The sequence below is a fragment of the Accipiter gentilis genome, chromosome 12 (assembly GCF_929443795.1).
Source record: "Accipiter gentilis chromosome 12, bAccGen1.1, whole genome shotgun sequence".
Taxonomy (NCBI): Eukaryota; Metazoa; Chordata; class Aves; order Accipitriformes; family Accipitridae; genus Astur; species Astur gentilis.
Genome location: NC_064891.1, coordinates 9,163,825 through 9,188,102, shown reverse-complemented (window position 1 = coordinate 9,188,102; position 24,278 = coordinate 9,163,825). Strand labels below are relative to the sequence as shown.

Sequence of the window (24,278 nt, the reverse complement as noted above, 5' to 3'; positions counted from 1 at the left end):
CTCCTTCACTAGTGTGCAGTGGAAAGAGCAAGAGTAGGTTGGATTAAGCATCAGTCAGTAAACACACACGCGTGCCTCAACTTTGCTAGAAGCCCCTATTGAAGGAAACAGGTTACCTTCACGCCTGGTGTTAACTTGCACGTAACGTGCCGAAACTGCCATGGGTTTAAAATAAAATGCACAGCAAGGGCACTGATACAGAGATCAATTTGATAGCAAGTTATTCCACCTTTATCATCACCACGTTCTTAGCAACATAAAGTGCCTTGCAACAGCACACAGCTGCTCAGGCACAGAATATTCATTAAGTGAATTCATACTGGTTTTTTATCTTGGCGCTCTGCCCACCACGTATTTTCATGCCAATATAAGATTGCTTAGTCATTTGTTCTTTATGTGTCTTGATGGCTTTAAGAAAAGAACCTCAAGGGAAAATGTTTTATAAGGCCTTTTAACTCGTTATAGCCAAGTAGCACATCTTGGGCGCTCCCTTAAGCTGGCATTGTTAGGAAGGAGTCCGGCATCTCCTGTGCCATCAACTCACAAATTTGTTTCGTGGCTGCTCCTGTCCCCCCGGTACCTCGGCCCAACACAGAATAGCGATCCTAGGCTGAGGGGACGGGGAGGCGGGGGTCTTCAAGGCAAAAGCAGAGGAGCGGATTTTAGGAGCAATGGGCCTCGAGGAATGGGACACTGTTGTAATTATCATGTATGACCAGGTCACTGAAGAGGGGTATGACCAAAAAAGGACCTATGGTGCAGTCACTACTGAATACAAAATATTTTCCCCTTCTTCTGATAAGAATATGGTCTTGAACCTTTTAATTAATGAACATAATTACCCCTGTCTAATAGATACAGGGGCAGCTTTTTTTTTTGCCTTGAATCAGCAGACCTGTTATTCATCTGGGTTCTCAATATGGGGTTTTTTGCATTTATTTCGGGAAAGATACAGGTAACAAGACAGGGCTTCGCTGGGTCCTCTGCTAGTTTTCTAAAATTCTAGTAAAAGATTTGCAGGATGTTGTGTTTAAAAAAACCTAACAGATCTGTTTTGATACAGTTATGTTGATGATTTATTAGTAGCCAAGGAATTGTGTGTAGCTGACATGCGAACCTTGCCGTTGGCCTTAGCTGAGAAGAGCCATCGAACTTTTCCACAGAAGTTACAATTTTTTTTAATAAGAGAAGCGTAAAATATCGGGGTTACATTCTCCAGCAAGAGGAGTGGCGTTCCCGCCCGGTCAGGTTTGACATCACCCCCCCTCAGGGGCGTGACACAAACACACCAGAGGTTGGGGACAGGCGGTACCTCAGGATCCCACCTCCGCCCTGCCTCCCTCACGGCGGCCAGCCCACCTTCTTTCTCCCGCCGCCAACGGGCGGGGGCTGCCGGCCCCTTACCGGTCCCGCCGGTCGCGGCCGCCATCCCTCAGCGCAGCCCGCCGTCCCTCACAGCCGGTGCGGCCGTTGCGACAGATGGGCCGCGCGCGCGGCGGCTGCGCCTTTACGGCAGGCCGTTGCCCTGGTGACAGTGCGTTGGGCCCGCGCCCGCCACCGTCCATCAGCGGGGCCCTAAGGCCCCGGTTCCCTCAACCCACCCCGGCCGCGGCTTAGCGGAGTTTCTCCGGTCCCCGGGCCTTCCGCAGGGGGAAAGCTGCGGCCATGGAGAAGTACCAGGTTCTGGGCCTCGTGGGGGAAGGCAGCTACGGGGTGGTGACCAAGTGCAGAAACAAGGAGACTGGGCAGATCGTCGCTGTCAAGAAGTTCCTGGAAAGCGAGGACGACGCGGTGGTGAGGAAGATCGCTGTGAGGGAAATCAAGCTGCTGAAGGTGAGCAAGGGGCCGCAGGGGCTGTGAGGGCAGCTCAGGGGAGCGGGCCCGCGTTTTGCAGCAGAGTCGGACCAAACCGATGGCTTTTTTGATGGCTTTGTGTTTAAATTCGTCAGCTGGGAGTCGCAGGACGACGCCCGCCGCCACGTCTTTATTTTGAAGCTCCTGTAGTTATTGCTCTAACAGCCTGTCCTGCTGCAGGCGAGGGGAAACAATGCAGCTCAGCGTGAGTGTTCTCTGGGGAGGGAGAGCAGCGGTGTGCGGGTCCAGTCTCTGCCGTGCGCGAGGTGCCTCTTCACGGCGTATTTTGGATCTTAGTCGGGTGTTTTAAATACCTTCATGAAAGCAAATGTCTTGTTCGAGCAGAATAGGCAACTTCATGTATGTGGTCTGAGTTTTTCTTGCAGTAAAGGTGGAGTGAGACCTACCTGTAGGGAGTTGGTGAGCTCTTGGGAGGAAACTGTCTCTTAAGACTTAATAGTCCTTTAAGGAGGGGTGTTTATCCAGTGAGGTTACAGGATAGGTGTAAATTTAAGCCATTGGGTCAGTTTTGAAAGGGAAACGCAGTTGCTTCTGACCATGATTTATAAAGTATAACTAACGAAGTCCAAACCAAAAGAGACTTGATTGGCCCCTGTTTGTATTTCCATGAGCAGCCAAGCCGTGGTAGATTCGTTTAGTGTTTGAGTTGTAGCCTTGTAGAGCAGCTTTTCCCTTTGGCTGGGTGCTGTGCTGGATTTGTCTGGCTAAACCTGGCTTCGTTAGAATCTAGTCTGTTTATGTGTCCTGTATTCAGCAGGGAAGGGCAGGAGGAAGGGAGTCACAAGGTCTCCATTCCCTTCTGGTGGTAATTGTGTCCCCCTGTGTTGTGTACCAATGTCAAGTACCTTGCTGCTGTCAATTTGTTGCAAAGTAAGGAAGTGCTGAACTTTTAAAACCTGCAGGTGAATGTTGACCTGAATGTGTGAGAGTGTGCCTAACCAGGCTGGGTACTGGTGTTACCTGATACAGAAAAATGCTTTGAGGAAAGTTTTACTTAATTTTATTTTATTAATGGCACTTTTCTGGCAGGTTTGTACTGCCAGCGAGAGGCTGGAGGAGAACAGGTATCAAATTCCCTGAACCTTATCAATCAACGGCTAGCCCCTAGGCTGAAGCCGGCTGGAATAATGTCCTTTGCTGTTTGAGTGCATGATTTGGGCTGTAGATACTCTGTCTGGGAAAACACTCAAGAGCTTTAGATATACAGGGTTTTATGTGTGTGCTCTTCAGTGTTTTGTCATGTGGTCTTTCTGCTTCCTCTCTTGGCTTTGTTCTTCCTACAGAAGCTTTTGCAAGTTCCTAAACTCTTTCACTGCCATTTTTTTCTGCCGAGTTCCTTCATGAATAGGATGCCAAGGTTGCAGCGTGACGTTCTGTGCCAGGTCATACATCTGTTGTTCTGATTGCTCTTTTGACCGCCTTCAGTCCCTGTGTTTGCCACTGTAATCTCCAGCAGTAGTTGCAAGCATTTTCTTTCTTCCCTTGTGCCACAGGTGGTATGCACAGAAGAGTGCTTGTCTCTGCATGGGCACATGTGGTAGTTTTAAATGTTGGGACACAGGTGATCGGTCTGGTGAAGAAATGAAGGAAAGTCTTATTAAAGCTGGAGTGCATCTAGGCTTTTCCTCTGATGCAGGGCGTTTTGGAGGAGGGAATACGTGCAAGCTTGTCTGCTCTCCTCTGGGCTGCCACAGGTGTCTCTTTGCATGTCTGCCAGACTACAGTCCCTGTGCTGTGTAGGAAAAAAGGTGATCTCTGCCATTGCTGCAAGAGCTACAGACCCTTAGAGTTAATAGAAATGTACGTGTTGGAGCTTGAGACGCAGCCAGCAGCTCCAAGCGTTGTCCTCTCAAACTCCTGTAAAAAGGTTGGTGTGAGTTTGGATCATACCTGATCTGTTGGCCAGGCTGGCTTAGTTACTGAGTCAAAGCACGTACCGCCTCTCAGGTGTGTTGGGAATTAACTTGTTTTCCTGAGTAAATGGAAACTTAGCAAGGGGAACGTTTCCATGAATAGCTCAATAAGTGTGGCCTCTCACAGTGAAAATAAATACCTAGAGATTTAATCTTTCTGTAGTTTCTTTACTTGTGTGCTCCCTGTGAACCTAATTCTTTTATTTTTTAATATTTTTTTCCTCCTGTTCTGGAGTTTGGGCAAAAATTTAATCGTGGCTGAAAACAGGAAAACCTCTTTAGGTTTCCTATGCTGGGAATGAATTATTTTTGAGAAAAGAGCATTTTTTTCTAATTGATCATCTTTTTTAAAATCTTCACTTTTCAGACCTTTTAAGAAATCTGAGTCTATGGCAGACCCAGGTGCAGGTTGGCTGGTACTCCCTCTGGACTGGCAGAGCATTTCCCCTAAAAGTCCCTGTCCTCTGCAGTCCTTTTGTATCTTCCTTGGTCATGATCCCTGGGCTATGGTGCTGCCTTTAGGCAGCCTCCAGTGATGTTTCCCTGCCAGGCTCCAAGCTATTAAATAACTGTGCATTGTAGCATGGTCTGGTTTGTTCAAGTGGTATGTGGTAAACCGGTGTTACAAATGTGTAACGAATTGGAGGTAGATTCTTGGCTGGTCAGAATTCGATGACAAAATAGCTAGAAAATACGTTAGCTTTTTTTTTTTTTTTTCTTTCCATTTAAGTTGCAGGGTTTTCTTTTGTCTTCAGCTTCCCCCTCTGCATAATACTGGGAAAAAAACACCCTCTTCAAATCCTTGGCAATTCTCAGTCTGAATCCACTAGGCAAAGTTTAATAGAAGCTGTTTAATTGTTAACACTATTATAGGTAAGAATTCTGAACTTTCCTTTTATCCATTCAATGTGCTTGTATTCTGGCATGTTAGTTATTGTAAACATGTATAAGCTGGCAGTGCCAACAGAAATGCTTTGGGTATGGTAGGAGCTTAAAAGTCTATCAGCCTTATTAGAAAAAATTAAGATACACTGAGTAGTTGGCAATTGTTAAAGGATTTTCAGTCATGGGTTTCTCTAGGTTTGCTTTATTAACAACTGAGAGTTGGGCCACCAGCGCAGTGAAGGGCAAACTTCCAAAAATTTCTCAATCTTATATACCTTTTACCACCCATTATCCCAGTCCAAACTCTTTGTAATTTTCCAGTTGATCTTGGTTCCTATGTCGTTATCAGTCATCAATTTATCTCATCAATTCTCGTGTCCCGGTTCTTCTGAAGTTGGTGGTTGTAGGCAGAAGGTCTTGGGTCACCACAATCACTTATCTTCTTACACATCAAAGATCACCTTTGAATTTGTGAAAATCACTCAGGCTATTCTATTAATTTATCTTGTTCTAAAGTTAATCACTTACTCTCATGTCTTGGGTCTAAGATGTATGATCCTTCCTGTGTTGATTCAGCTTAACAGGGGTTTTAGCCAGCCATGGTGGGGACTACACATAGGGCAAATAAGCAGCTTATACATATTGTTTTATAAGCACCTGCATTCTACTAATCACATCTAAAGCAATCTCTAATCATTAGTTACATGTCTGATACGAATAGTCTTAGAAACAATGAGGCTTAAGGCCTAGTTCCCTTTACAGCAATGAACTGGCAGCTACGTAGAACAGAGAAGCATTGCAGCTGGTTTTGTTTTCTTGTAAATGGGCATGTAAAAGATTTTATAAAAGAGGACCTAGAGAAAGGAATGACAGAGAAGAGTAGTAAAACTTCCTGGAAGTGTGGAAGAGAAGAGACAAATCAGCTTTGGATTGTTGGGAGAGGCAAAAAGTTTTCTTAAAACAGGAAGTTGAGAGCTGTCTTCAGCGATCCTTTGAATCTTGTCTTGAAGAGGTAGCTAGCATTGCTCCTTGTGCCCTGCCCTGAGGGAGCAGGCAAGGTAGCACAGTGTTACTTGATCACCTTGATAAGAATATCTCCTAAAAGGAGTTTGAGTCACAGATACAGCCCAATGTTACAGGAACAAGCTGTGTTTATTGCTGCTTGAGCTGTTTTTAAGCAAAACCAGGGAATTAGCAAGGAGTCCCTGCAGCTCATCAGTCATGGTTAAATGCCCTGTTGTTCTCGCAGTGGTCAGACATACTTGGCAGAATGCTGAACTTCCCGGTTACAAACCATCCAGCTTTGTCTTTCCTGCTAGCTCGGGGACCTCTGGGTTTTCCTTTGCTATGGCAAGTCTTTGTGGGAGATGTTGTTAGGTGCCTGCTGTTTCTCACGTCTTTCTTATTTGTCTCTCAAATGTTCCTCTAGATTTCTTTTTTTAGTTCCTCAAGACTTATCTGATGTGGAACATAAGCTTGCTCTAAAGCTTCTCAGGATCAGGGCATGAGTTAGTGTCACCTCTTATGTGAGGAGAATATTGTGAGAAGCAGAACGCGTGAGATTTTTCCAACAAAACAACAGTGTGTTTTCAGCATCCCCATTAAGAAGAAATGTCCTTAGTCAGTGTTTTATTTATTTTTAGGTTACAAAAACAGGTGTCTGCATATATGAGGTGATGGAAATCCTCCAGATAATGTTAAAAAAAAAATAAAATAAAATTGGTGAAATAAAACCTATTAAAAAATATCAGTGAGCTGATTTTAAGAATAAATGAGTGTGAGTGCCATCACAAGAAGAGCATGCCAGGGCAGTACAGTGGCTGGGTTGCAGTTGAAAGTATCTGGTTGTAGTTTACCCATTGTATGCTGTCAAGCTCTCATAAAATATTTTCCTGTTTTATAACAGCAACTCAGGCATGAGAATCTCGTGAACCTGCTGGAAGTGTGTAAGAAGAAGAAACGGTGGTATCTGGTGTTTGAATTTGTGGATCACACGGTGCTTGATGACCTTGAGGTGTTTCCAAACGGACTAGACTACAGCAGAGTTCGGAAATACTTATTTCAGATTATGAGAGGAATAGCGTTTTGTCACAGTCATAATGTAAGTATGTATAAGAAGTCGGCTCTGCAGTTAACCTCGAATGAATAGATACAGAAGCCTATATTTTTCATATATATTAAAACTTAGAAAAATAAAGCTTTTGCCAAAAAGGAAGAGGCAGGGCAGGGCAGAAGGGCTGGACTGAATTTCATGTAAAATGTCAGAGCTTGATGTCAGCTAATCCAGCAGTCTGTCTCTGATTGATTTGTGAGTGTGTTTCAAAGGAAGGGTCCAGAAGTCCATGGGGATCCAATACTTGGTGGCACCTTATTATAGGTTGGCTTATCTTGCAGAGGGAGATAATCAGTCTCTCTTTAAAAAGTTTGACTCTGATAGTGTCTATGTAAACATGTAGGCTTGCTTTTTTCTCTTCGGTATTTTTAGGTTTTTGTTCTTGACTGAATTCTAACAGGTTTGCCAATTTAATCGTAGTTGTATAACTCTATATATAAACACACGTGCATTTATTTATTTATTTTTATGTTTGGGAAACTGTGTCTCTTATGAATTCCTAAAATACTCTTCACATTTAACTGCAGGACTTGCCCATGGCCCTTGTAATACTTACAGCTTTTAAACTTGTGGTCAAGGCCAGATTTTCAAGCATAATAAAGTGTGCCTGTTAAAATACCTACACTAAATACACCTGCAGAACATATGCAGAGCAATACATAAAGTAAATGCTTCTGTGTGCAAAAATTAGAGGTTCTGTGTTTACCTGTGTACTTGGGTCAGCACTTGTTCATTGACTATGTGCATGTAGCTGTCTTTTACAGTTTCTGTATGTTTCCCACACCTGCAAAAATGTAGTGTTCTACCTGGATGTGAGAAAGCTACTATTTTTGGTGAGCCAGTCACTTTACTATGTAGAAATGAGGAATTTATTTGTCTTGACTTTCTTTTCTCTGTGCAGATAATACATCGGGATATTAAGCCAGAGAACATACTAGTTTCCCAGTCAGGAGTTGTAAAACTATGTGACTTTGGATTTGCCCGTACCTTAGCAGCTTCAGGGGAAGCTTACACAGACTACGTGGCAACCCGATGGTACAGAGCTCCAGAGCTGCTGGTGGGAGATATCAAATATGGCAAGTAAGACTGGCACGTGAGGCTGCAGAAGGGTTGTGGGCTTGTGGGGAGAACGGGGCGGGGGGATGCTCTGGTTTTTGGGTAGGCAGGGGACTATTGCTTGGCAAACAGGTTGAAGGGATGCTGTTCAGCATTCCCTGGTTATTCACTTGTGAAGTTTTAAGCTTTCCTCTCCTCTTTCCCACTCTGCAGCTAGCTACTGCCAGTGCTAGGCTTTCCTGGCTCAAAAGGTGAGGAGAGCCCTCAGTATTCCTGGTCTGTTGTCTATAGGAGCTTTTCAGTTGCCAATGGTAGTATTGGGGAGGCTATGACAGACCTCAGTCCTGTGCAGTCGGAGTCATGGAGGGAAGACAGAAAAGTCCCTCCAACAATTCTAGATGGACATTTCAGGAGGGAAGAGGTGGGATGAATAAGATTTTTCTTAATGGGATCCCCAGTGCCACAAAACCTGGTCAGAACTTAAACTGTGTTAATCACAGGTCTGTTAGTACAATTGTGCGGGTTTATGTATGTCCCTGTATTAATTAATTTTCAGCAAATATGCTTGAAGAGCGGATGGCTGCGGAAAGAGGAGCTGCTTACCTTTGTGCTCTCTGAAGTGCAAGATTCTACTAATGTGTTATGTTGTATTAGTATTTTTAAAGCATTAGTTTTTGGAACCTGATTTTACATCTGTCGGGCTTCTGCTAGCATTTGTCTGCTTCAAGAGCTGAATCCTTGCCATTCATCAGAGCACTTGTAAGCTTGAAAAACAGCTGTCTTGCTGTTTCGGGTAGCAGAGCTGCCCTCGGGGCTCCTAACCTGCTGAAGACGTACTATGCGCTGGCCTGGCTCAGACTTTAGATCAGAGACAAATGAAGCTGTGCTGAGCTGGGGTGTTGTTTGTTGGGTTTTTTTCCAGGGCTGTGGATGTGTGGGCTATTGGCTCTTTGATAACAGAAATGCTTACAGGAGAGCCCCTTTTCCCTGGAGATTCAGACATTGACCAGCTCTACCATATCACCAAGTGCCTGGGTAAGAAATGCCTGTTGGGCTCCTAGTGCCTGCTTAGTAATGGAGTGAAATACATTTTGAGGGGGGGAAGTAAGGTGCAAGGAGAAAGGCTGTGGTGTGTGTATTTCTGAAAGCATATACTCTTAGCGCCTTTTACACAGGGGGAGCTAGGAGCTTGCGAGTACAGCATCAATTCGTGGCACACAGGTGGAAAGAGAATGACCCAGACTGTAGCTCTTACAGTAGTGCTGACCCAGTATTTCAGCCTCTCAAACGTTTCATGGGACTATTCTGTAGTTATTCCATGGGGTTGCTTTGTTTGTGTGATTCCAGGTAATTTAATTCCAAGACACCAAGAGTTATTCTATAAAAATCCCCTTTTTGCTGGCATGAGGTTGCCTGAAGTGAAGGAGGCTGAATCTCTGGACAAACGATATCCCAAGCTCTCTGCTGCAGTACTAGATTTAGCCAAGGTAATTAACTGATGGTTTACTATGAACATTTTTCTGTTTACTTGTCCTTTGCCTTGGGGAAGTGAATACAGCCTACAAAAGGGCTGCGGCTGTTAAACTGGCTTTCCCTCAATTACCTATACAATGAGCAATTGCTTGGGTTGGTAGCTTAGTGAGGACTTCAAGGGTACAACAGCCACTGTCCTGGGTGGCAGGAGATACTAAGATAGTCATCTCCAGAGCCAAAATAACCACTTTATATCCTCCAGGGAGGATTTGTAGTATCTAGTGCCCCACTAAGTTTTCCAAGGAGGTTTGAAAGGTGAAGAAGGGCTTATATGTTGAAAGTGTCCCACGTACACTTCACTGCATCAGTCGATCTTTTGGAAGGTCTCCCAACAAGTTTTGTCCCTTGTCTGCTACCTAAGTGGATGCTATGTAGATGATACACAGTCCCTGACTTATTACTTGCTAGCAGAGCCGTGTGGATAGTGTTTTCTGCCAACCCTCCCTCTACCTGCTGGTGGAGGTACTGCAAGCAATTAGACTTGGATGCGATGTCATTCAAACGTGTGCCATGCTCTTGGAGCTATGTGTCTACCATGTGAGAATTAGGAAGCCTACAACTTTGTAATAGATTCTGGAGAATCTTTCCAGGGAGTGTTTTTGTGCTTTGACACAGTCATCTGGAGCACCGATATGTTGGGTAACTAAACCTAAAACCAACATGGTCGTATTTGAAATGTCTGATGATCAAAACAGTTTCTAAAACCTTAGCCAAACAAATGTGACTGAAAACAAGGGAGGTTTACTGAGAGCAGGGTGATCTATTTGTATGACAGGTATTTCCTATGCAATGAGTCTTTGTGAGCATTAGTGGTTGGAATGGAAGCAGTCAGCAAACATTAATCTTCTTAGGTATTCGTGTCTCTTGGGCCCGTCTCAATATAACAGGCCCTAGAAGGGAAAGTTTTGCAGCTTTTTTTCTTGACTTCAGTCGGAAATGCTAAAGCCTTTGTTTCATTTCTAATGTATTTGCCTTCTAATGTTTCTTTTGATTTGACAGAAGTGTTTGCAGATTGATCCAGACAAAAGACCATCATGTGTTGAACTCTTGCAGTGCGATTTCTTTAACAAAGATGGATTTGCTGAAAGGTAAACGGTTCATTTCTTGCTCAAAGCAAGCTCATATTAGAAGTAAGTTAAGCAGTTCCGCTTGAAGATTGCACACGGGGTTTGCAGAGCTGACAGCTGCTGAATGTCTTGGTTTTGTTTGGTTTTAGCCTTCCTGGAAGTAGGAGAACGGTTGAAAGGGAAGACACATTGCAGCGGCATGTTTGCCTCATTACCTTGTTATGACATTAATTCATCAGTGTGTGCACCCAGTGTCAGTCACACTGTATTGGGTAGTATAGTCTTACACTGTATTCACTGTCTGCATCTACACCAGACTGGGACATAAACATTTATTGCTGTAATATGAAAAGCGTGTGCTTGTAAGATTGTATTTATTTTAATGGATACATCATATTTGGTTGGCTTCTCAGTTAAAAACGCATGGTTTGTTTGATTATTTAAAAGGCTATAGGAGCCTGGGCTGAACACCAACTGATGATGATATTGAGATTAACAGAAGCCCTTTCCTTTCCCCCCCCCCCTTCCTCCCCCCCCATGGAATTTAGATTTGCTCAGGAGCTTAAATTGAAGATTCAGAAAGATGCCAGAGACCATCAATTACAAAAAAAATCAAAAATCATCAAAAGGGACAAAGATGATGTTTTAGAAGAAAGAAAAATTATTGGTGTCCAGGTTGGTCCATCTTTGTTTTCCAAACCTGTATTTTTTCTTATTTGTTTTATGTTTCAAAATCACTATATAAGTATGTGCAGCAGTTTAAGTTCATAGCAAAAATATAAGCATAGTTTTCCATATTTTTTTTTATAAAGACTAGGTAAGTGTGATGTGCCAGAGAAGCTCACCTTTGGAGGCCACTGTAAGTCTAAACAGTGCTGAAGACCCTGTTGCCTGATTCAAGGCAGTACATTAGGCCTATGCCTGCACAGCTCTGACACTCAGTGCAATACAGCCTGCAGGCTGTTGTGTAGAAGTTCTGTGCCTTTGATTCTAGCTGTCTGGCTGCTGCAGGGTTGCTCTTGTGCTTGGCTGAACAGTCTGCAAGTGGCTATTTAGCCAGTCCCTTGCAGGTAAACTACATTGTGATGCAGTTACTGGTAAATACAGAGCTGAAGGGAGAATCAATTGGGAAGCATAAGTCATCTTGAATCATGAAAACATGCTTGTATGCTGCTGTTTACCTGTGTTAAAGCCCTGTCGCCAAAATTATATATTTTGCTTTCAATCAGATATTAAGGAGCAGAGGCTTCAGAGTGACTTTGAGGTGACATTGGGCTCCATTCTTATTTCATTTCTGTGGAAGTGACACAGGATGCAGCTGTTCTTCCTCCATTATTTCCAATCCCATTTTAAGGTGACTTATTTATAGAGGGTGCTGGAATCCTGACGGGTCTCCTCCTGCTTAATGGAAAACAGAGGTTTTCTAGTAAAAACAAATCCATCTCATCAGCTCCTTGCAGAATCATGCAGGTTTAGGCTTTTGACCGTTTTTTCCCCGCAGGCACTGCTCTAAGCTACTTTTTTAAACATGACTGTAAGAGAAAGATGATTCTTATTTCCCAAACAGGATTTCAGCATTGACCCAAAGAGCAGAGATGCAAAGCTATTAAAGGCGAAGCGCTCTAAAGCTGATGCAGACCGATCCTCCAACCTGAGCTCCCTCTATGACAGTGCGATCAACCCATTTAAAATAAGCCCTCAAACCAGCCTAAAAGATTGCAGCAGCAGCTTGGACTATGCCAAGAATGCAGGCATAGTTATTCCTCCCATCAACCAGAACTTTTCTCCCACCACGGTTGGGATGGGTCCTGTGCCTGGGAACCTTAATTACAGGTATGGGAGCAGAGCTAGAAGAGCTCGTATCCATCATCCCTCTTGCCGAGGAACTGTAATGTCCTGAGAGAGGTGCAGGGTGATGATGTGGGTATGTGACATGCGGGTTTGGGACAGGACATGGCTAGAAACAGCTCTTGGGTGGAGGATTGTACGTGGATCAGAAGGCCCAGCTTCACCTTGAGCAGCTGTGCATGTCCACGCAGGCACGGGGTCCATGTGTTTCTGCATTTGGCAAAGTTCTACTGAACAGCAAGAGTTTGCCAGCTGCTGTGACACTGGCCTTTCTTTGACTCATGGCTTGTTCTGTGGACCGAACTTCTCTGTTAACTGAGCTCACAAGGGATATTCTCCCTGTAAGCCTTCTTTCCAAGCATTTAATGACAGTGTTTCTGGATGTCTTGCTTTTGTTTTATATATTCACCATGTTATCCCAGTTCACACAAAGTTTGGGGCATTTTTGATTACAGAGTTGATGAAAAGAGTAAAAAATACTTGAACCCATTTCTAAAGCAACGGAAGCATTCTCCAGCAGGCCATTACTGTGTAAGCTTGACATCGGTAAGTCATCTGTCTTTCCCCCTTGGCAAAGCAAAACCAAATTCTGAACTCAAGTATGTGTTTTATTGTCAAGGATCCCATCTGTTGCAGCCTTCACCATAACTCCCAACTAGAAAGATTTTCTTTACCCTTTTTTTTACCTATAGATGTGTTGTCTGCTATCCTTTGCTAATAGTTATCTTATGTGAAACGTATTTTGTGTCAGAGGAGAATTTTAAATGAGGGGAGCAGTCCAACATGGGATATCTGTGAGACTTGGAATATATCCATAGTCTCCTCTCTGGTCAGGAAAAGTAGACCATGTGTGACACGCTACTGAAGCGAAATTGAAGATTTGGATGTAACATGGTCAGGCCTGGTTTAGTCATATCATAAATGCATTAAAAATTGAAAATGAAAACAAGTGAAATGGAAAGCTTTCCACTGCACTCACTACCTAGGTAATATTCTTCCCTTGCCAGCAGGAACACTTGCCTTTTTACAGATAACTAATCCGAGCTGTTCTCCTAGTGTTGTATTTTGTCTCTCTGAAAGCAGTCTCGCTTAGATGATTGGGTTTTTTTGCTGCGGTTGTTCCTTTGTTTATAATGTATAAATGATACTTGAGCAGAATGGATTCCTTCACATGCATTAGAGTCTCTTCTTTTACTCTTGTGCACATTCCAGCTACAGCCGAACATTGCTGTGTTGGTGCATTTTTAAGCTTGAAAATAGCTTTCGTTTTTCTACATTTTCATGAGCTGGTACGCCTTTTGATTACAGGTGACTAATGAAAAAAACATCCTTCAGGCAAATAGGAAAAAATGGGAATTCTCCAAGACAGATGTGCGTTTGCCAGAACTAAATCATCTCCCTGAACTGAGAGGAGTGGAAGGTATGAGCTTTGATGTCCTCTAAATAAAACCTGGATACTAAATAAGTGGCAGGAAGTGGTGTGCGTTACAACAGTCAGCTCTTGCTTCCTTAACATTGTATGCATTGGTTGTGTTTTGCAGTGTGGCATCCCAGATTTCTGAAAAAGGAAAACAAAACGGTTTCAGAGTCCCGTGTCCCCTCCCTTGCTGCTATTGACCTCCATAATCCAAGTCTGGCCTCACAGCAGGTGATAAAGCAATAAAATAGTTTGTGCTGCTCTGTATTTGTTGGTCCAGGACTTTCTGAACAGCGTGACCCACAGATTTCCAGTGTGACTCTTAACAGAAGCAGAACTTGCCTTGGTTTCTTAACTGTCTAAGTAAAAGGACCTGAGGCCTTACACTAGGGGAAGAGAGAAGGGTGGCAGATGAAACATGGGGCTCTGTTTGTCTCTCTGAGGTTAGCTAAATACTAGACTCTCAGTGCTAAGACAGACAGCATGAACTGTTGCTATTTCAGCTGGCTGGATCAAGGTGCAAGTAGGCCTGATTTACTGGAGTTGAATAGAGACCAGGAGGGGCACGTGTTTTGAGGAGAACTGTTCTGGCTCTATTAGATGTTGAGGGGCTGAGTGCAGTAGGGAGGGAGAAAGCGTAGGAGCCAGGCATAGGGAGAGAAGGGGAAAGCTTGCAACTCTCAAAGATTAGTTCCTCAGTGACAGGGAGACGTTGTTTGAGAGGTAGGTAATTCCACAGGCAGTCACTTTGGCTACCTTGCTTCCAGTTGAGAATTGGCAGACTGCATTGGGACAAGGGGGAAGCATTTTTAAAGTCTGATTTTATCAAAGAACAGATTTTTTTTAAGTTACATGTTGGCATCGCATATGTCCCTAGAAGGTGGTTTCTGATTGTTCTATTTATACTACACTTGGAAATTAATTGTCTTTTTTTTTTCTTTCTTTCTTTCTTTCCTAATTTACAGCTGTCAGGGACCTTGATGCCCGATGCATCAGAAGCCAGCTTCCCCAGAGTTGAGCACTAGCCTTATGGAGAAGATCACACCTGTCTGTAAAAGGTGGGCTTTAATTTCTGCAGTGTAGCCTTCTGGTGTCTTTAATTTCTGCTGTGTAGTCTTGTCGTGTCTTTCAAATGGATAGTTTCATGAACACTTACCTAGTTGGGAGGTGCAATGGGAAAATCTTTTGCGCTTCATGTTCTCGGCTAGGACACCTAGCTATGACAGACTTCTTACTGTGAGCAGCGTGCAGTTTTCTTTACAGATACTCAAGTTGGCTATGGCAGGTAAATAATTTTCCTGAGCTGAGGTGCTAGGCATTGGCATTGGAAATTAAGCAGCTCAGGAAGTTGGGAGTTGAGCAGGCTGACAGAATAACAAAAAGGGGAAACTGGCTGCCTTCTCATGAGAAGTGGAAGAAATGGGTTTTATGTACAGCATTGTCAAGCGCATCACAGAAAATGGACTTTCTTGCAAGAAGGGAGAAAAGCGTTTGGGGGAGCTTGTCAAGCTTAACATTAGGGAAAAATTTAATAACTATGTCATGCATTTTAATGTAGCTGAGATACCTCAGTGCTCTCCAAGTATGAGATAGGAGTCTGGGAGAGAAGGAGTCCTGGCTATGTGGTTGACTTGTCTTAAGATTGAAGTACTAAATTTGAATTCTGCCACTCTAGTTGCACTTTCACGTAGCATTGCCTCTTATCATTCCAGATTGTTTTAAGCTGAGGCTTTTAATGTGGTTTTAATACTTTCTCATCTTGTCCATTGAAAGACATGCAGTTCTTTCAGTCAGTCAGTTTATCTGAAAGAAAACTCCTAGAAAAATATGTGGATTTGTTTTTGTTGTTTTGCTTTTCTCTGTTGGGGTATTGTTACATCTTGTGCTCAGCATCTTCCTGGGAGTCTGCTCTATGTGTTGGAGTTTGTCTTGTGCTCTTGAAAGCTAGAAATGCAGTGCTTAGCTGAGGGTTTTTACTCTCGTGATCACCCCTCTTTTCTCACTGAGGCTGGGCACAGGGACTGTACCTTCCAGAGGGAGAAGTTGGGGAGATAAAGAGAGAAGGAGACAAGGTGCTCTGGGAGGGTCTTCAGGGCTGTGCTCCAAAATCTCTCTGGCTCTATTGGAACCTTGTGTCCTGCCAGCCTGGATGTGATCACATACTGGCTCCTCTGGGGATTCTCTCTGTGGCCACAGGGACCACCAGGCACCACAGCCTCCCTCCTCTCCTACTCGGTGTTAGTTACAGATAGCCACGAGCGTGTCATGGTAATACTGTGCACGTTAGTTTTTTTCTTTTGGGTGCTGGTGGTTCCTTTTTGAGGAGAGAGAGCAGCTGCTGACTCTGAAATCTCTGCACCAATGCTGGACGTGCTCATAATCTATATGAGCGTATTTGTCACTTACATGCACGTGATGCGATGGCTTAATGCTACTAGGAAGAAAGAAGAAAAACCATTGGGGTGGGGAGCAATCCTTATAATAGAAGTGGGGGAAAAAGAAACCTTACTAAAGTTGTCTCATCTGTGAAGCACAGATGCCTAAGTGCACAGCTTTAGCAAGGTAAGGACATGTAATAAATCAAAATAAAGGAAACATATCATCAGGGACTACCTCTGGTTTTGTTAGCCCGTCCATAACATCATTCTGCTTTTCTCCTCGATGCAGGTGGCTGAAACAGTGGGAACAATCCACCTGAGTTTCCGGGTGCTAAAGCTGCAAGGTCTCTGCAGGAGAGAGGAGGATCCCTCATTCTCTTGTTAGCCCAGCAGACTGCCATGGGAAGAGGCTCAGGTCCAGTCCAAGGACAGAGCTCACACTGCCATTGCTGCTGGATTTCTTGCATGCAAAACAGCTCACGAAACGTTGACTTTCTGGCCTGGGGCCGGGTCTTATCTGAGGTTGCTCAGAGATAAACAGTGGTTATTGGTGTGTGACAAGGGTAGAAGCTGATTTGGAGGATTTTGAAGGAAGCTGGGCTTTCTTTTGTCTAATTGCTCCCCTCTTGAGGGTTTCTCTTTAAACGAAGAGAGTAGATAGCTGCTGAATTTGCCATGTTTTGGTGATCTGTATTGGAAAGCACCTTTGCCTTGACAAAAATGTCAGCGAAGAAAATGTTAGTGCAAGAAATACAATGTTTAAATATGTAAATGTTCCCAACTGTTCCTTTGAAACCCTTGCTAAGGCTCAGCAGCATGTGTGATCTTGTGTTAGGTTCCTTTTCCCTCCATGCTTTGATCCCCCAGTCTTCAGGTGGTTGTCTTTCGGGTGTTTAACTCGGCCTGTTGTCTGGCCATGCTGGGTGAATGTCTGGCTGCTGTTAATGGTGAAGGAAGAATAACAGTGTAAAATACTGAGCTGTGTAGCAAGTGGCATGTGAAATGGTTTCTGTGAACGCTCAGTAACTCCCTTAAGTCATCAGTCGTTTAGGTTCCTTGGGGGTCGGGACATGCAAGTGTAAAACTTGACAGTGGCTTGTGGAGAAAGATGGCATCGCTGTTATCTTGGGTCTGTTATAAGACCATTTTTGCTTATCTGCCCTCAAGCTGGCTGTAGTCAGTTCTGTGCTGTCCCTGCGTTGCTCACAACTCTGTTTTCTGGCAGCTCGAGGCTGCTGTCACAGCTCACCCCCCTGTATGGTGTAGTTAATTTTGGAACTTGTCATTATATGGCTTTTATCATCGATGTACTGTGGCAGAATACAGTATGAATGTCATCATATTTAGAACTTTGTGGCTATGCTGTGTTTTTGACACTTACGTTAAAATTTGTAAATAAAAGGATAATCAAATTCCAGATTTCTTGGTCCTAGTGTGTGCTTACAAATATGAGATGTGCTCGCTTAGTCTTCCCTGGACTTGGTATTATATCTGCTCATTTATATTGATGGCATTACTTGCATTTAGAAATAGGACTTTTGAATCAGTTTTTATTTAACACTTGACATCAAGTTTCTTGCAGCCATTTACAAGCACAAGTTCCTAATGTCTCTCAGCAGCAGCCGGACAGCACCTAGCTGACTGTGTATCCAGTGTGCCCTTTACCTTTCCAGCTCGGCTGACCTACTGGCAATAGCTCTGTTACGTTCCTGTCGCCCTGCTTTTTCTTCACTGCTATGAACTGCTCTGGGGTAGCCCAGTTGTACCCTTAGCAAATATTCCCAGCTCGCCCCAGCAGTCATTTAACTAGCCGTGGGCAAATGCAACCAAGCTACTTGCCTAAAATTGACCTACAGGGAATTTGCCAAAGGCCCAGCGGATGGAGCAGCCCCCAGCTGGAGCCGGGTGCTCCTCCCGGCACAAGCACCGAGATGCTCATCCTCAACACCTGTGTGTGGTGGGTCCTTGTCTCAGAAACAGCAAACTCCTCCTCCTGGAAAACATTTAGGGGAAACCTTCTTACTGTCCACCTGTGGGCTGGCTTCCCCTATGGCGCATCAGATGATTTCTGAGTTTATTATTGAAGGGGGGGAAGGAAGGTTTGGGGAGGAGGAAGCAGGCAAGGCTTAAGGGGAGGGCGGAGAAAAAAGCAAGCACGCAAAGTTAAGGGGGGGAGAAAGCAAGGTTTAAGGGGAGAGGAGGGGAAAAAAAGCACGCAAGGCTGAAGGGAGGGGGAAGCGAGCAAGGTTTGGGGCGGCGGGAGGAGCAAGCAAGGCTTAAGGGCAGGGGGGAGCTACTCTGACAGCGCCGAGCCGCACCGTTAAACGCTGCCGCAGCCGGCCCAGCCGGGCCCGGCGCTCGGGTAACCGGCCCTCCGCCTCCCGGGGACGGCAGCGCGGCGGAGCGGAAACGGAAGCGAAAGGGCCGGGCCGGGCGAGGTGTGGGCGGCCATGGCGGCGGGCGGGGAGGAGGAGGGCTGCGAGCATTACCGGCGGGGCTGCCTGCTGAAGGTGAGGCGGTGGCGGGGCAGAGCGGAGGGTCGGTCGGCGGGGGTTGCCGGGAGCGGTCGCTGAGGGGGTTGCCGTGCCGTGTCGTACCGTTCGCAGGCGCCGTGCTGCGGGAAGCTGTACGCCTGCCGGCTGTGCCACGACGGCGCGGAGGGGCACCGGCTGGACCGGTTCCGCGTGACCGAGGTGCAGTGCACCCGCTGCCGCCTTCTGCAGAAGGTGGGTCCGGTGGGGTGGGCCGGGGGCGCCGCCATTTTGGGGGGGGCGCCGCCGCCATGTTGGAGCGGGGCGGGGGTTTCGGTCCCGCACCTCACGGCCGTTTCCCCGGTTCTTCTCTCATCCCCGGTGCGGCGGCAGGCCCAGCAGCGCTGCGAGGGTTGCCACAGCCTCTTCGGCGAGTATTACTGCGGGATCTGCCACCTCTTCGACCGCGACAAGAAGCAGTACCACTGCACCGAGTGCGGTATCTGCAGGTACGTGAGGGGCGGGCGGGACCCTCGGGCCGGGCCCTGCCCCTAACCCCGCCCGGGTGGGGAACGGAGAGGAGGGAACCGGCCTTGGGCTGACGCTTTTCTCCTCAGGATTGGTCCGAAAGAGGATTTTTTCCACTGTTCGAAATGCAACTTGTGCCTAAGCTTGAGTCTGCGAGGAAAGCACAAGGTAGGAGTACACCGGTTAACTCCTTATCTTAAAAAAGAAAACATCTTGCAAATGATAGCTGATAGTGCCTCGGCTCCATCCCAGGCCATATGGACAGGGGGAGCAGCAGGTTCTCTTAAGTGCACCTAACGGCAACACAGAGCACTTTGCTAGCAGTTGAAGCTATAGGAAATAAACATCTTGGTCTCCTTCACTCCTTTTAAAAGGAGCTGTTGATTGCAGATCTAACAGTGTGTAAGTTTGAGCTCCTGTTCCGGCGGCAGTATCGGAAAAGCTAGGCTGCTTGCTGCCGCGGGAGTTCTGGGAGCCCTTTTCTTGTGTATGCTTTCAAGCTGTTTGGTTTTTAAGATGCTAAGCCACCTGTTAATTCTCAGAACTAAACGTAAACAGTAATGTTTAGGAAATCTTACCATTCTGAAGGAATTTTAGAATTTAGAAAAATGCAGATATCCATGCAGTAGAATAACTTTTTTTTATTTTGTATTTGCAAAGTGCATTGAAAATGTCTCCAGGCAGGACTGTCCAATATGTTTGGAGGTGAGCTGCTTCTTTTCATTTCTTGGGTTTGTGCGTGGCTCTCTTTTTGACTGTGTTTGAATTAAATTTTATTGTCTTTTGTCTGATATCTGCCTCACAACAGGATATTCATACTTCTCGTGTTGGAGCTCATGTTCTGCCCTGCGGTCACCTCCTTCACAGGTAAAGCATTGCATATATGTGAGAAAGGGGAATAGCTTCTGCCTTGTGTGTGGCGTTTTTCAGCATCACTGTGGGCCTGGTTAGTTTGTATCAGCTACTTACAGATGGTTTCTCAGGGACCCACATGGTAGGGGATAGTCTCTGTTTCGTCAGGAAAGACTTTCTTTAGAAAGGTTGTTTTCTTTCTGCTGTAAATTTTGGCGGTGGCAGAGGGGCCTGTGTACTGTTCATTCTAAATTTTTCCATGCTGAATTTCTATCTGTTACTACTTAAATTTCAAGAATCTTGTAGAGAAATCCCTCTTTGGTGCAGAAAGCAGTTGGACAATGGTCTTAAGAGGTTGGTGGCAGCTCATCATTTAAGTTTTAGATTTTTTCCTTAAGACAGCCCCCAAGACAATGGAGTGCTCTCTTGTGCTACAAAAGCTGCTGGCTCTATTGGGATTTTAAAGTGATGTGATATATAGCATTGGTGCCTTTGGAGGAATAATTACATGTTTCCCTTCCATTTTCCCTTTCTGCTTGTGTCTGGTGTAACAGATGCAGCTTTTTATTACTCTGTTGGCTCGCTTGTTTTTCCCCCTGTTGTCTCTGTGCGCTAAGAGAATGGCCTCTGTGTTTGATGTAGGTCTCTCCGGACTGAGTCTTCATTCAACTGCTGTCTGTTTTAAACTTACCTTGTGATGCATCACACTCCATTTTTTCAGCAAACTTGAACCACACGTTCCTTGTCGCAGCATTGACTCTGTTCCTTCATGTTAGCTTAGAAGACCTTAGAATAGAACCAGATGTGCTTTGTTTCCAGATTTTTGCCAAAGTACTCACTGATTTTGCTGGGAAGCTTTTTTCTCACTTGGACTCGGGATGTTTTTTAACTTTGATTTGGGGATAGCTGTGTGCCTTTTCCCTTTGTTCAGCCCAAATGTGTTACCGGTCAGTAATTGCATTCCTCTTACTAAACTTCTCATTGTGTTTTCTTTTCAGAACATGTTACGAGGACATGCTAAAGGAGTAAGTATTTCTAAACATCTCTTCTCTTAATATTGTTGTAGTCCAAACAGATTACTTCAAGAGGCAAAGAATGTGATGCCAATCCTGTATTGAATAACTTAAAGCCAACTCCTAAAGTGATAATGGGCTTTTAATTTCTAATTCTGTATGCAAGAACTCCTCCATTCGTAGTCTTTCTCTTTGACTGGTATGTTATGAAACTTGTAATTTTGGGTGGACTCATTTCATGGCCCCACTCCATCTTCTGATACAGACTTTTTTTTTTCCTTTCTGCCAGAGGTTACAGGTGTCCTTTGTGCATGCACTCGGCTTTAGACATGACAAGGTACTGGCGTCAGCTGGATGACGAAGTAGCACAGACTCCTATGCCCACAGAGTATCAGAACATGATGGTGGAGGTAAGAGATGAGACTTGTGCCGATGTCTCTGTTCTTGGCAGGTCTGTGCCTTTGCGTTACTGGCAGTAGAGGGCACTAAAAACTTGTCCTGGATCAGAAGTCAACCTGACAGTTAGGGAATGAGGAAGGAACGTCGTGTGTATCTGCTGGGTTTATAAACACACCAAAAAAGCACCCCCCCCACCTGCACTCCAAAAAAACCCCAACCCCAAAACTACAACCTCTTAGTGTTGTAGTTTCACACAACAGAGAAATGGCTTGGTCTTTTGAAATATCTTGCTTTCTCCAGTAGTGTTAGGTGCTGTCATAGGGAAAACCAGGAACATTTGGTTCTTAGCAGCTTGGAGCTTCACGTTCCAGACTAACCATGGTGGGTTTTCTGGAAAAATATTCAGCTATTGATTTGTGCAAGGCTAGCACATAGAGAGTTCTGTTTTCTTCCTGTTTCTTTGTGTTAACTCAGAACTGTGCAACTGGTTGCTATTTGCAGGTAACACTGAATTAAACGGCACTGGTCATTAATGTTTTAGTTGCATCTTTTACGGTTTAGACAACCCATCCTACCAATTCTTGGAGTCAGGATACTTCTCTTTACTGCCTATTTTGAGAGGAAGGCTCACTTGCCTGTCTTGCACAGCAGACTGGTTAATGTTGCTAGCTGCTGTTAATCTGCTCTCGTTTTCACTTGAGGGTTTCTCTGGTAGTTTCCTACATGGAGAAGAAGCCAAAGCGTATCTATTCCTGACTTACGCAAGGAGTCACCTTGCCATACTAACAGTAAATTCCCTGTGATTATACAACATGATCTGAGTAGTTACAAATGGAAAAGTTAAATCAACCCCACTGTCTTGAAAAGGAAGATATTTTCTGCTTTGTCCCCAGATTGCAAACCAGTTCTGTGGTTGCTAGAAGCATGGTTGTAGTACATTGTTGAGTGTCCTACTGATGCTTAAGACTCTCTCTCTCTTGTCTATGTGTGTAGATCCTTTGCAATGACTGCAATGCCCGGTCTACAGTGCAGTTCCATCTCCTAGGCATGAAGTGCAAAAACTGTGAATCGTACAATACTGCCCAAGATGGAAGATGCAGACTGCCTTTGGAGGAGCAGTGACCAAGATAGGTGCTGCATTCAGCTGGACGAGGAGGACTCTGCCATGGAAGAGACCATCTATTAAAAACAAAAAACAACCACTTGTCAGGAAAAATTTATTCCAAGTCGTCATGGCACCAGTGAAATGGTTACAAAATTTAATTAATGCTGGTGCAAAGGAGTTTCGCTAATTGCGCCCCCCTCCCTAGTATCTGGGGCATATCGCAGTCAGGCCCTTCAGGGTAGTCCCCATCGAGCAGTGTGCTGCCTGATGAAGGGTTAGTTCCTAGAGACAATGGCACCCTTTAAAAGAGCCGTTTACTGTGTCAGAGAAGGGGTAGCCTAGAAGAATAACTAATGAGATGCACAATGGAAATTATAAGCAGCTGACACAGCAGAAGATGTTTTGGGGCAGCTGAAGGTTGTGAGCATAACAGGAGGTGGAGGTATAGCTGTTCTGATTGCAGCTGTTGGAGAAAATTGGTAGCTTTGAGAGTGGCCTCTTTACATAAAGCTGACATCCGCAAAGTTTTTTGCAAGTACATTTTATTCGTTTTAAATGATGTGTTTGTTCTAGGGCCTCGGAGCCATCGGCGCAAGTGTCTGGAGAGGGTGAGCTTGCAGAAATTGCATCCCTTGGCTTGATTTGTCAACATATGCACACACGCAGCACCCATACAGAATTCACCTGGAAACAAGGCTGGCCTGCCCACATATGTGTGATGAACGGCCTAAAATTCAAGTCGCAAGGCCACCCTTCTCCCCTGGACACCCATTTGACCTGCTGTCTCTTCACTCAGATTCCTTTGCCAGCTGCAGTCATGTTTACACCCATTTCTTCCTCATTTTGCTTTATTCGCTTACAAAGGCCGAGGTGTTGTAGGGTTTTAGGCATATATGTAGCTTGATGTTTTGATGGTTAAGTACATAAGTGAAGCACATACTATTGTCTTGTCAGGATTGACATTGGGCCAACTAGTGGGACTGAGCCCGAGATGTTTGCTAAAGTAACAGCAGTTCATAGAGGCACTCAAGTAGTGCAGGGACCAATTTTCTGTGGTTTTGGGTTTTTTTAATAGTATCTGATTTCACTGGGGGTGAGGAGGGAGGAGTGCTTTTAAAAAACACAACCCAACAAACCTTCCCACTGCCCACAGTGTTTTGCAGTCTAAGTATTGCAGAAAGTTCTTAGTTCTGAGCATTTCAGAACATGCAAATAGTTTCCAATAATGAAATAAAAAAAAGCCCAGTTACTCTTCACCGTACGATTACTTGTTTTTAACTTGTTCTATGGTAAAACAACAGCTTTTTTTCTTAATCTGACAGCGCCCCTTTATGTACAAAATACGAGGATGGGGATGCTAGCGTTACTGTAGCTTGCCTTTATGGGAGTATCTTTTTCTGAAGCACTTTTCTCACTGCTATAAAAAAATGTAAAATAGCATCTCTATTAAAACTAATTATGTTATGTGTGATGTGCTCTCGTTTTACACACATATTCTGTGGAAATTCCCAGCTGAGTTTAAACTTATGAGGCAGTGCTGGAAAAGGAGGGTTAGATGTCTGGATGCATGACCACTGGGTCTCTATTATGAAAAAAGCAGTCCTAATGTTTCTGCTGTGCAGGTGGTCAGGTGCTGGATCAGGCCCGGAGGATCTCGCCATCCTCCGAGGTAGCCAAAATGCCGGCGGCAGTAGCCTGCTGCGGTGGGACTGGCTGCAAGCAGCAGATTGGACCCGACTTCTGCTGCAGTGTCACACCAACCATCGGTTACCCACACTCTGCTTCTGTTCCTCTGCAGGGAGGTTGTGCTACTTACCGTTGAGAT

General features: G+C 44.8%; 2 protein-coding genes across 4 annotated transcripts; both read left to right on the top strand.

Moving 5' to 3' along the window:
- The first annotated feature begins 1,323 nt into the window (after positions 1–1,323).
- Positions 1,324–17,504, top strand: CDKL2 (cyclin dependent kinase like 2). Of its 2 annotated transcripts, XM_049814938.1 has the most exons (13): positions 1,324–1,833; positions 6,580–6,774; positions 7,688–7,866; positions 8,765–8,877; positions 9,190–9,329; positions 10,375–10,463; positions 10,991–11,117; positions 12,010–12,275; positions 12,746–12,836; positions 13,599–13,710; positions 13,832–13,938; positions 14,673–14,765; positions 16,375–17,504. In XM_049814938.1, exons 1-12 carry the CDS (start codon positions 1,666–1,668, stop codon positions 14,730–14,732), a joined length of 1,647 nt encoding a protein of 548 aa, XP_049670895.1. In that variant the 5' UTR covers positions 1,324–1,665; the 3' UTR covers positions 14,733–14,765; positions 16,375–17,504. The 2 variants fall into 2 exon arrangements, with proteins under 2 accessions (XP_049670895.1, XP_049670896.1); XM_049814939.1 differs by lacking the exons at positions 10,991–11,117; positions 12,746–12,836; positions 13,599–13,710; ... (1 more) ...; positions 14,673–14,765; positions 16,375–17,504 and having other exon boundaries at positions 12,010–12,163.
- Positions 17,505–18,333: 829 nt separating this feature from the next.
- On the top strand, positions 18,334–22,547 carry RCHY1 (ring finger and CHY zinc finger domain containing 1). 2 transcript variants are annotated; one of them, XM_049815295.1, is made up of 9 exons: positions 18,334–18,595; positions 18,692–18,811; positions 18,950–19,065; positions 19,174–19,252; positions 19,745–19,789; positions 19,893–19,951; positions 20,935–20,961; positions 21,239–21,359; positions 22,394–22,547. In XM_049815295.1, the coding sequence occupies exons 1-9, from the start codon at positions 18,536–18,538 to the stop codon at positions 22,397–22,399; spliced, it is 633 nt and encodes a 210-aa protein (XP_049671252.1). In that variant the 5' UTR covers positions 18,334–18,535; the 3' UTR covers positions 22,400–22,547. The 2 variants fall into 2 exon arrangements, with proteins under 2 accessions (XP_049671252.1, XP_049671251.1); XM_049815294.1 differs by having other exon boundaries at positions 18,342–18,595; positions 22,342–22,547.
- The last annotated feature ends 1,731 nt before the right edge of the window (positions 22,548–24,278 follow it).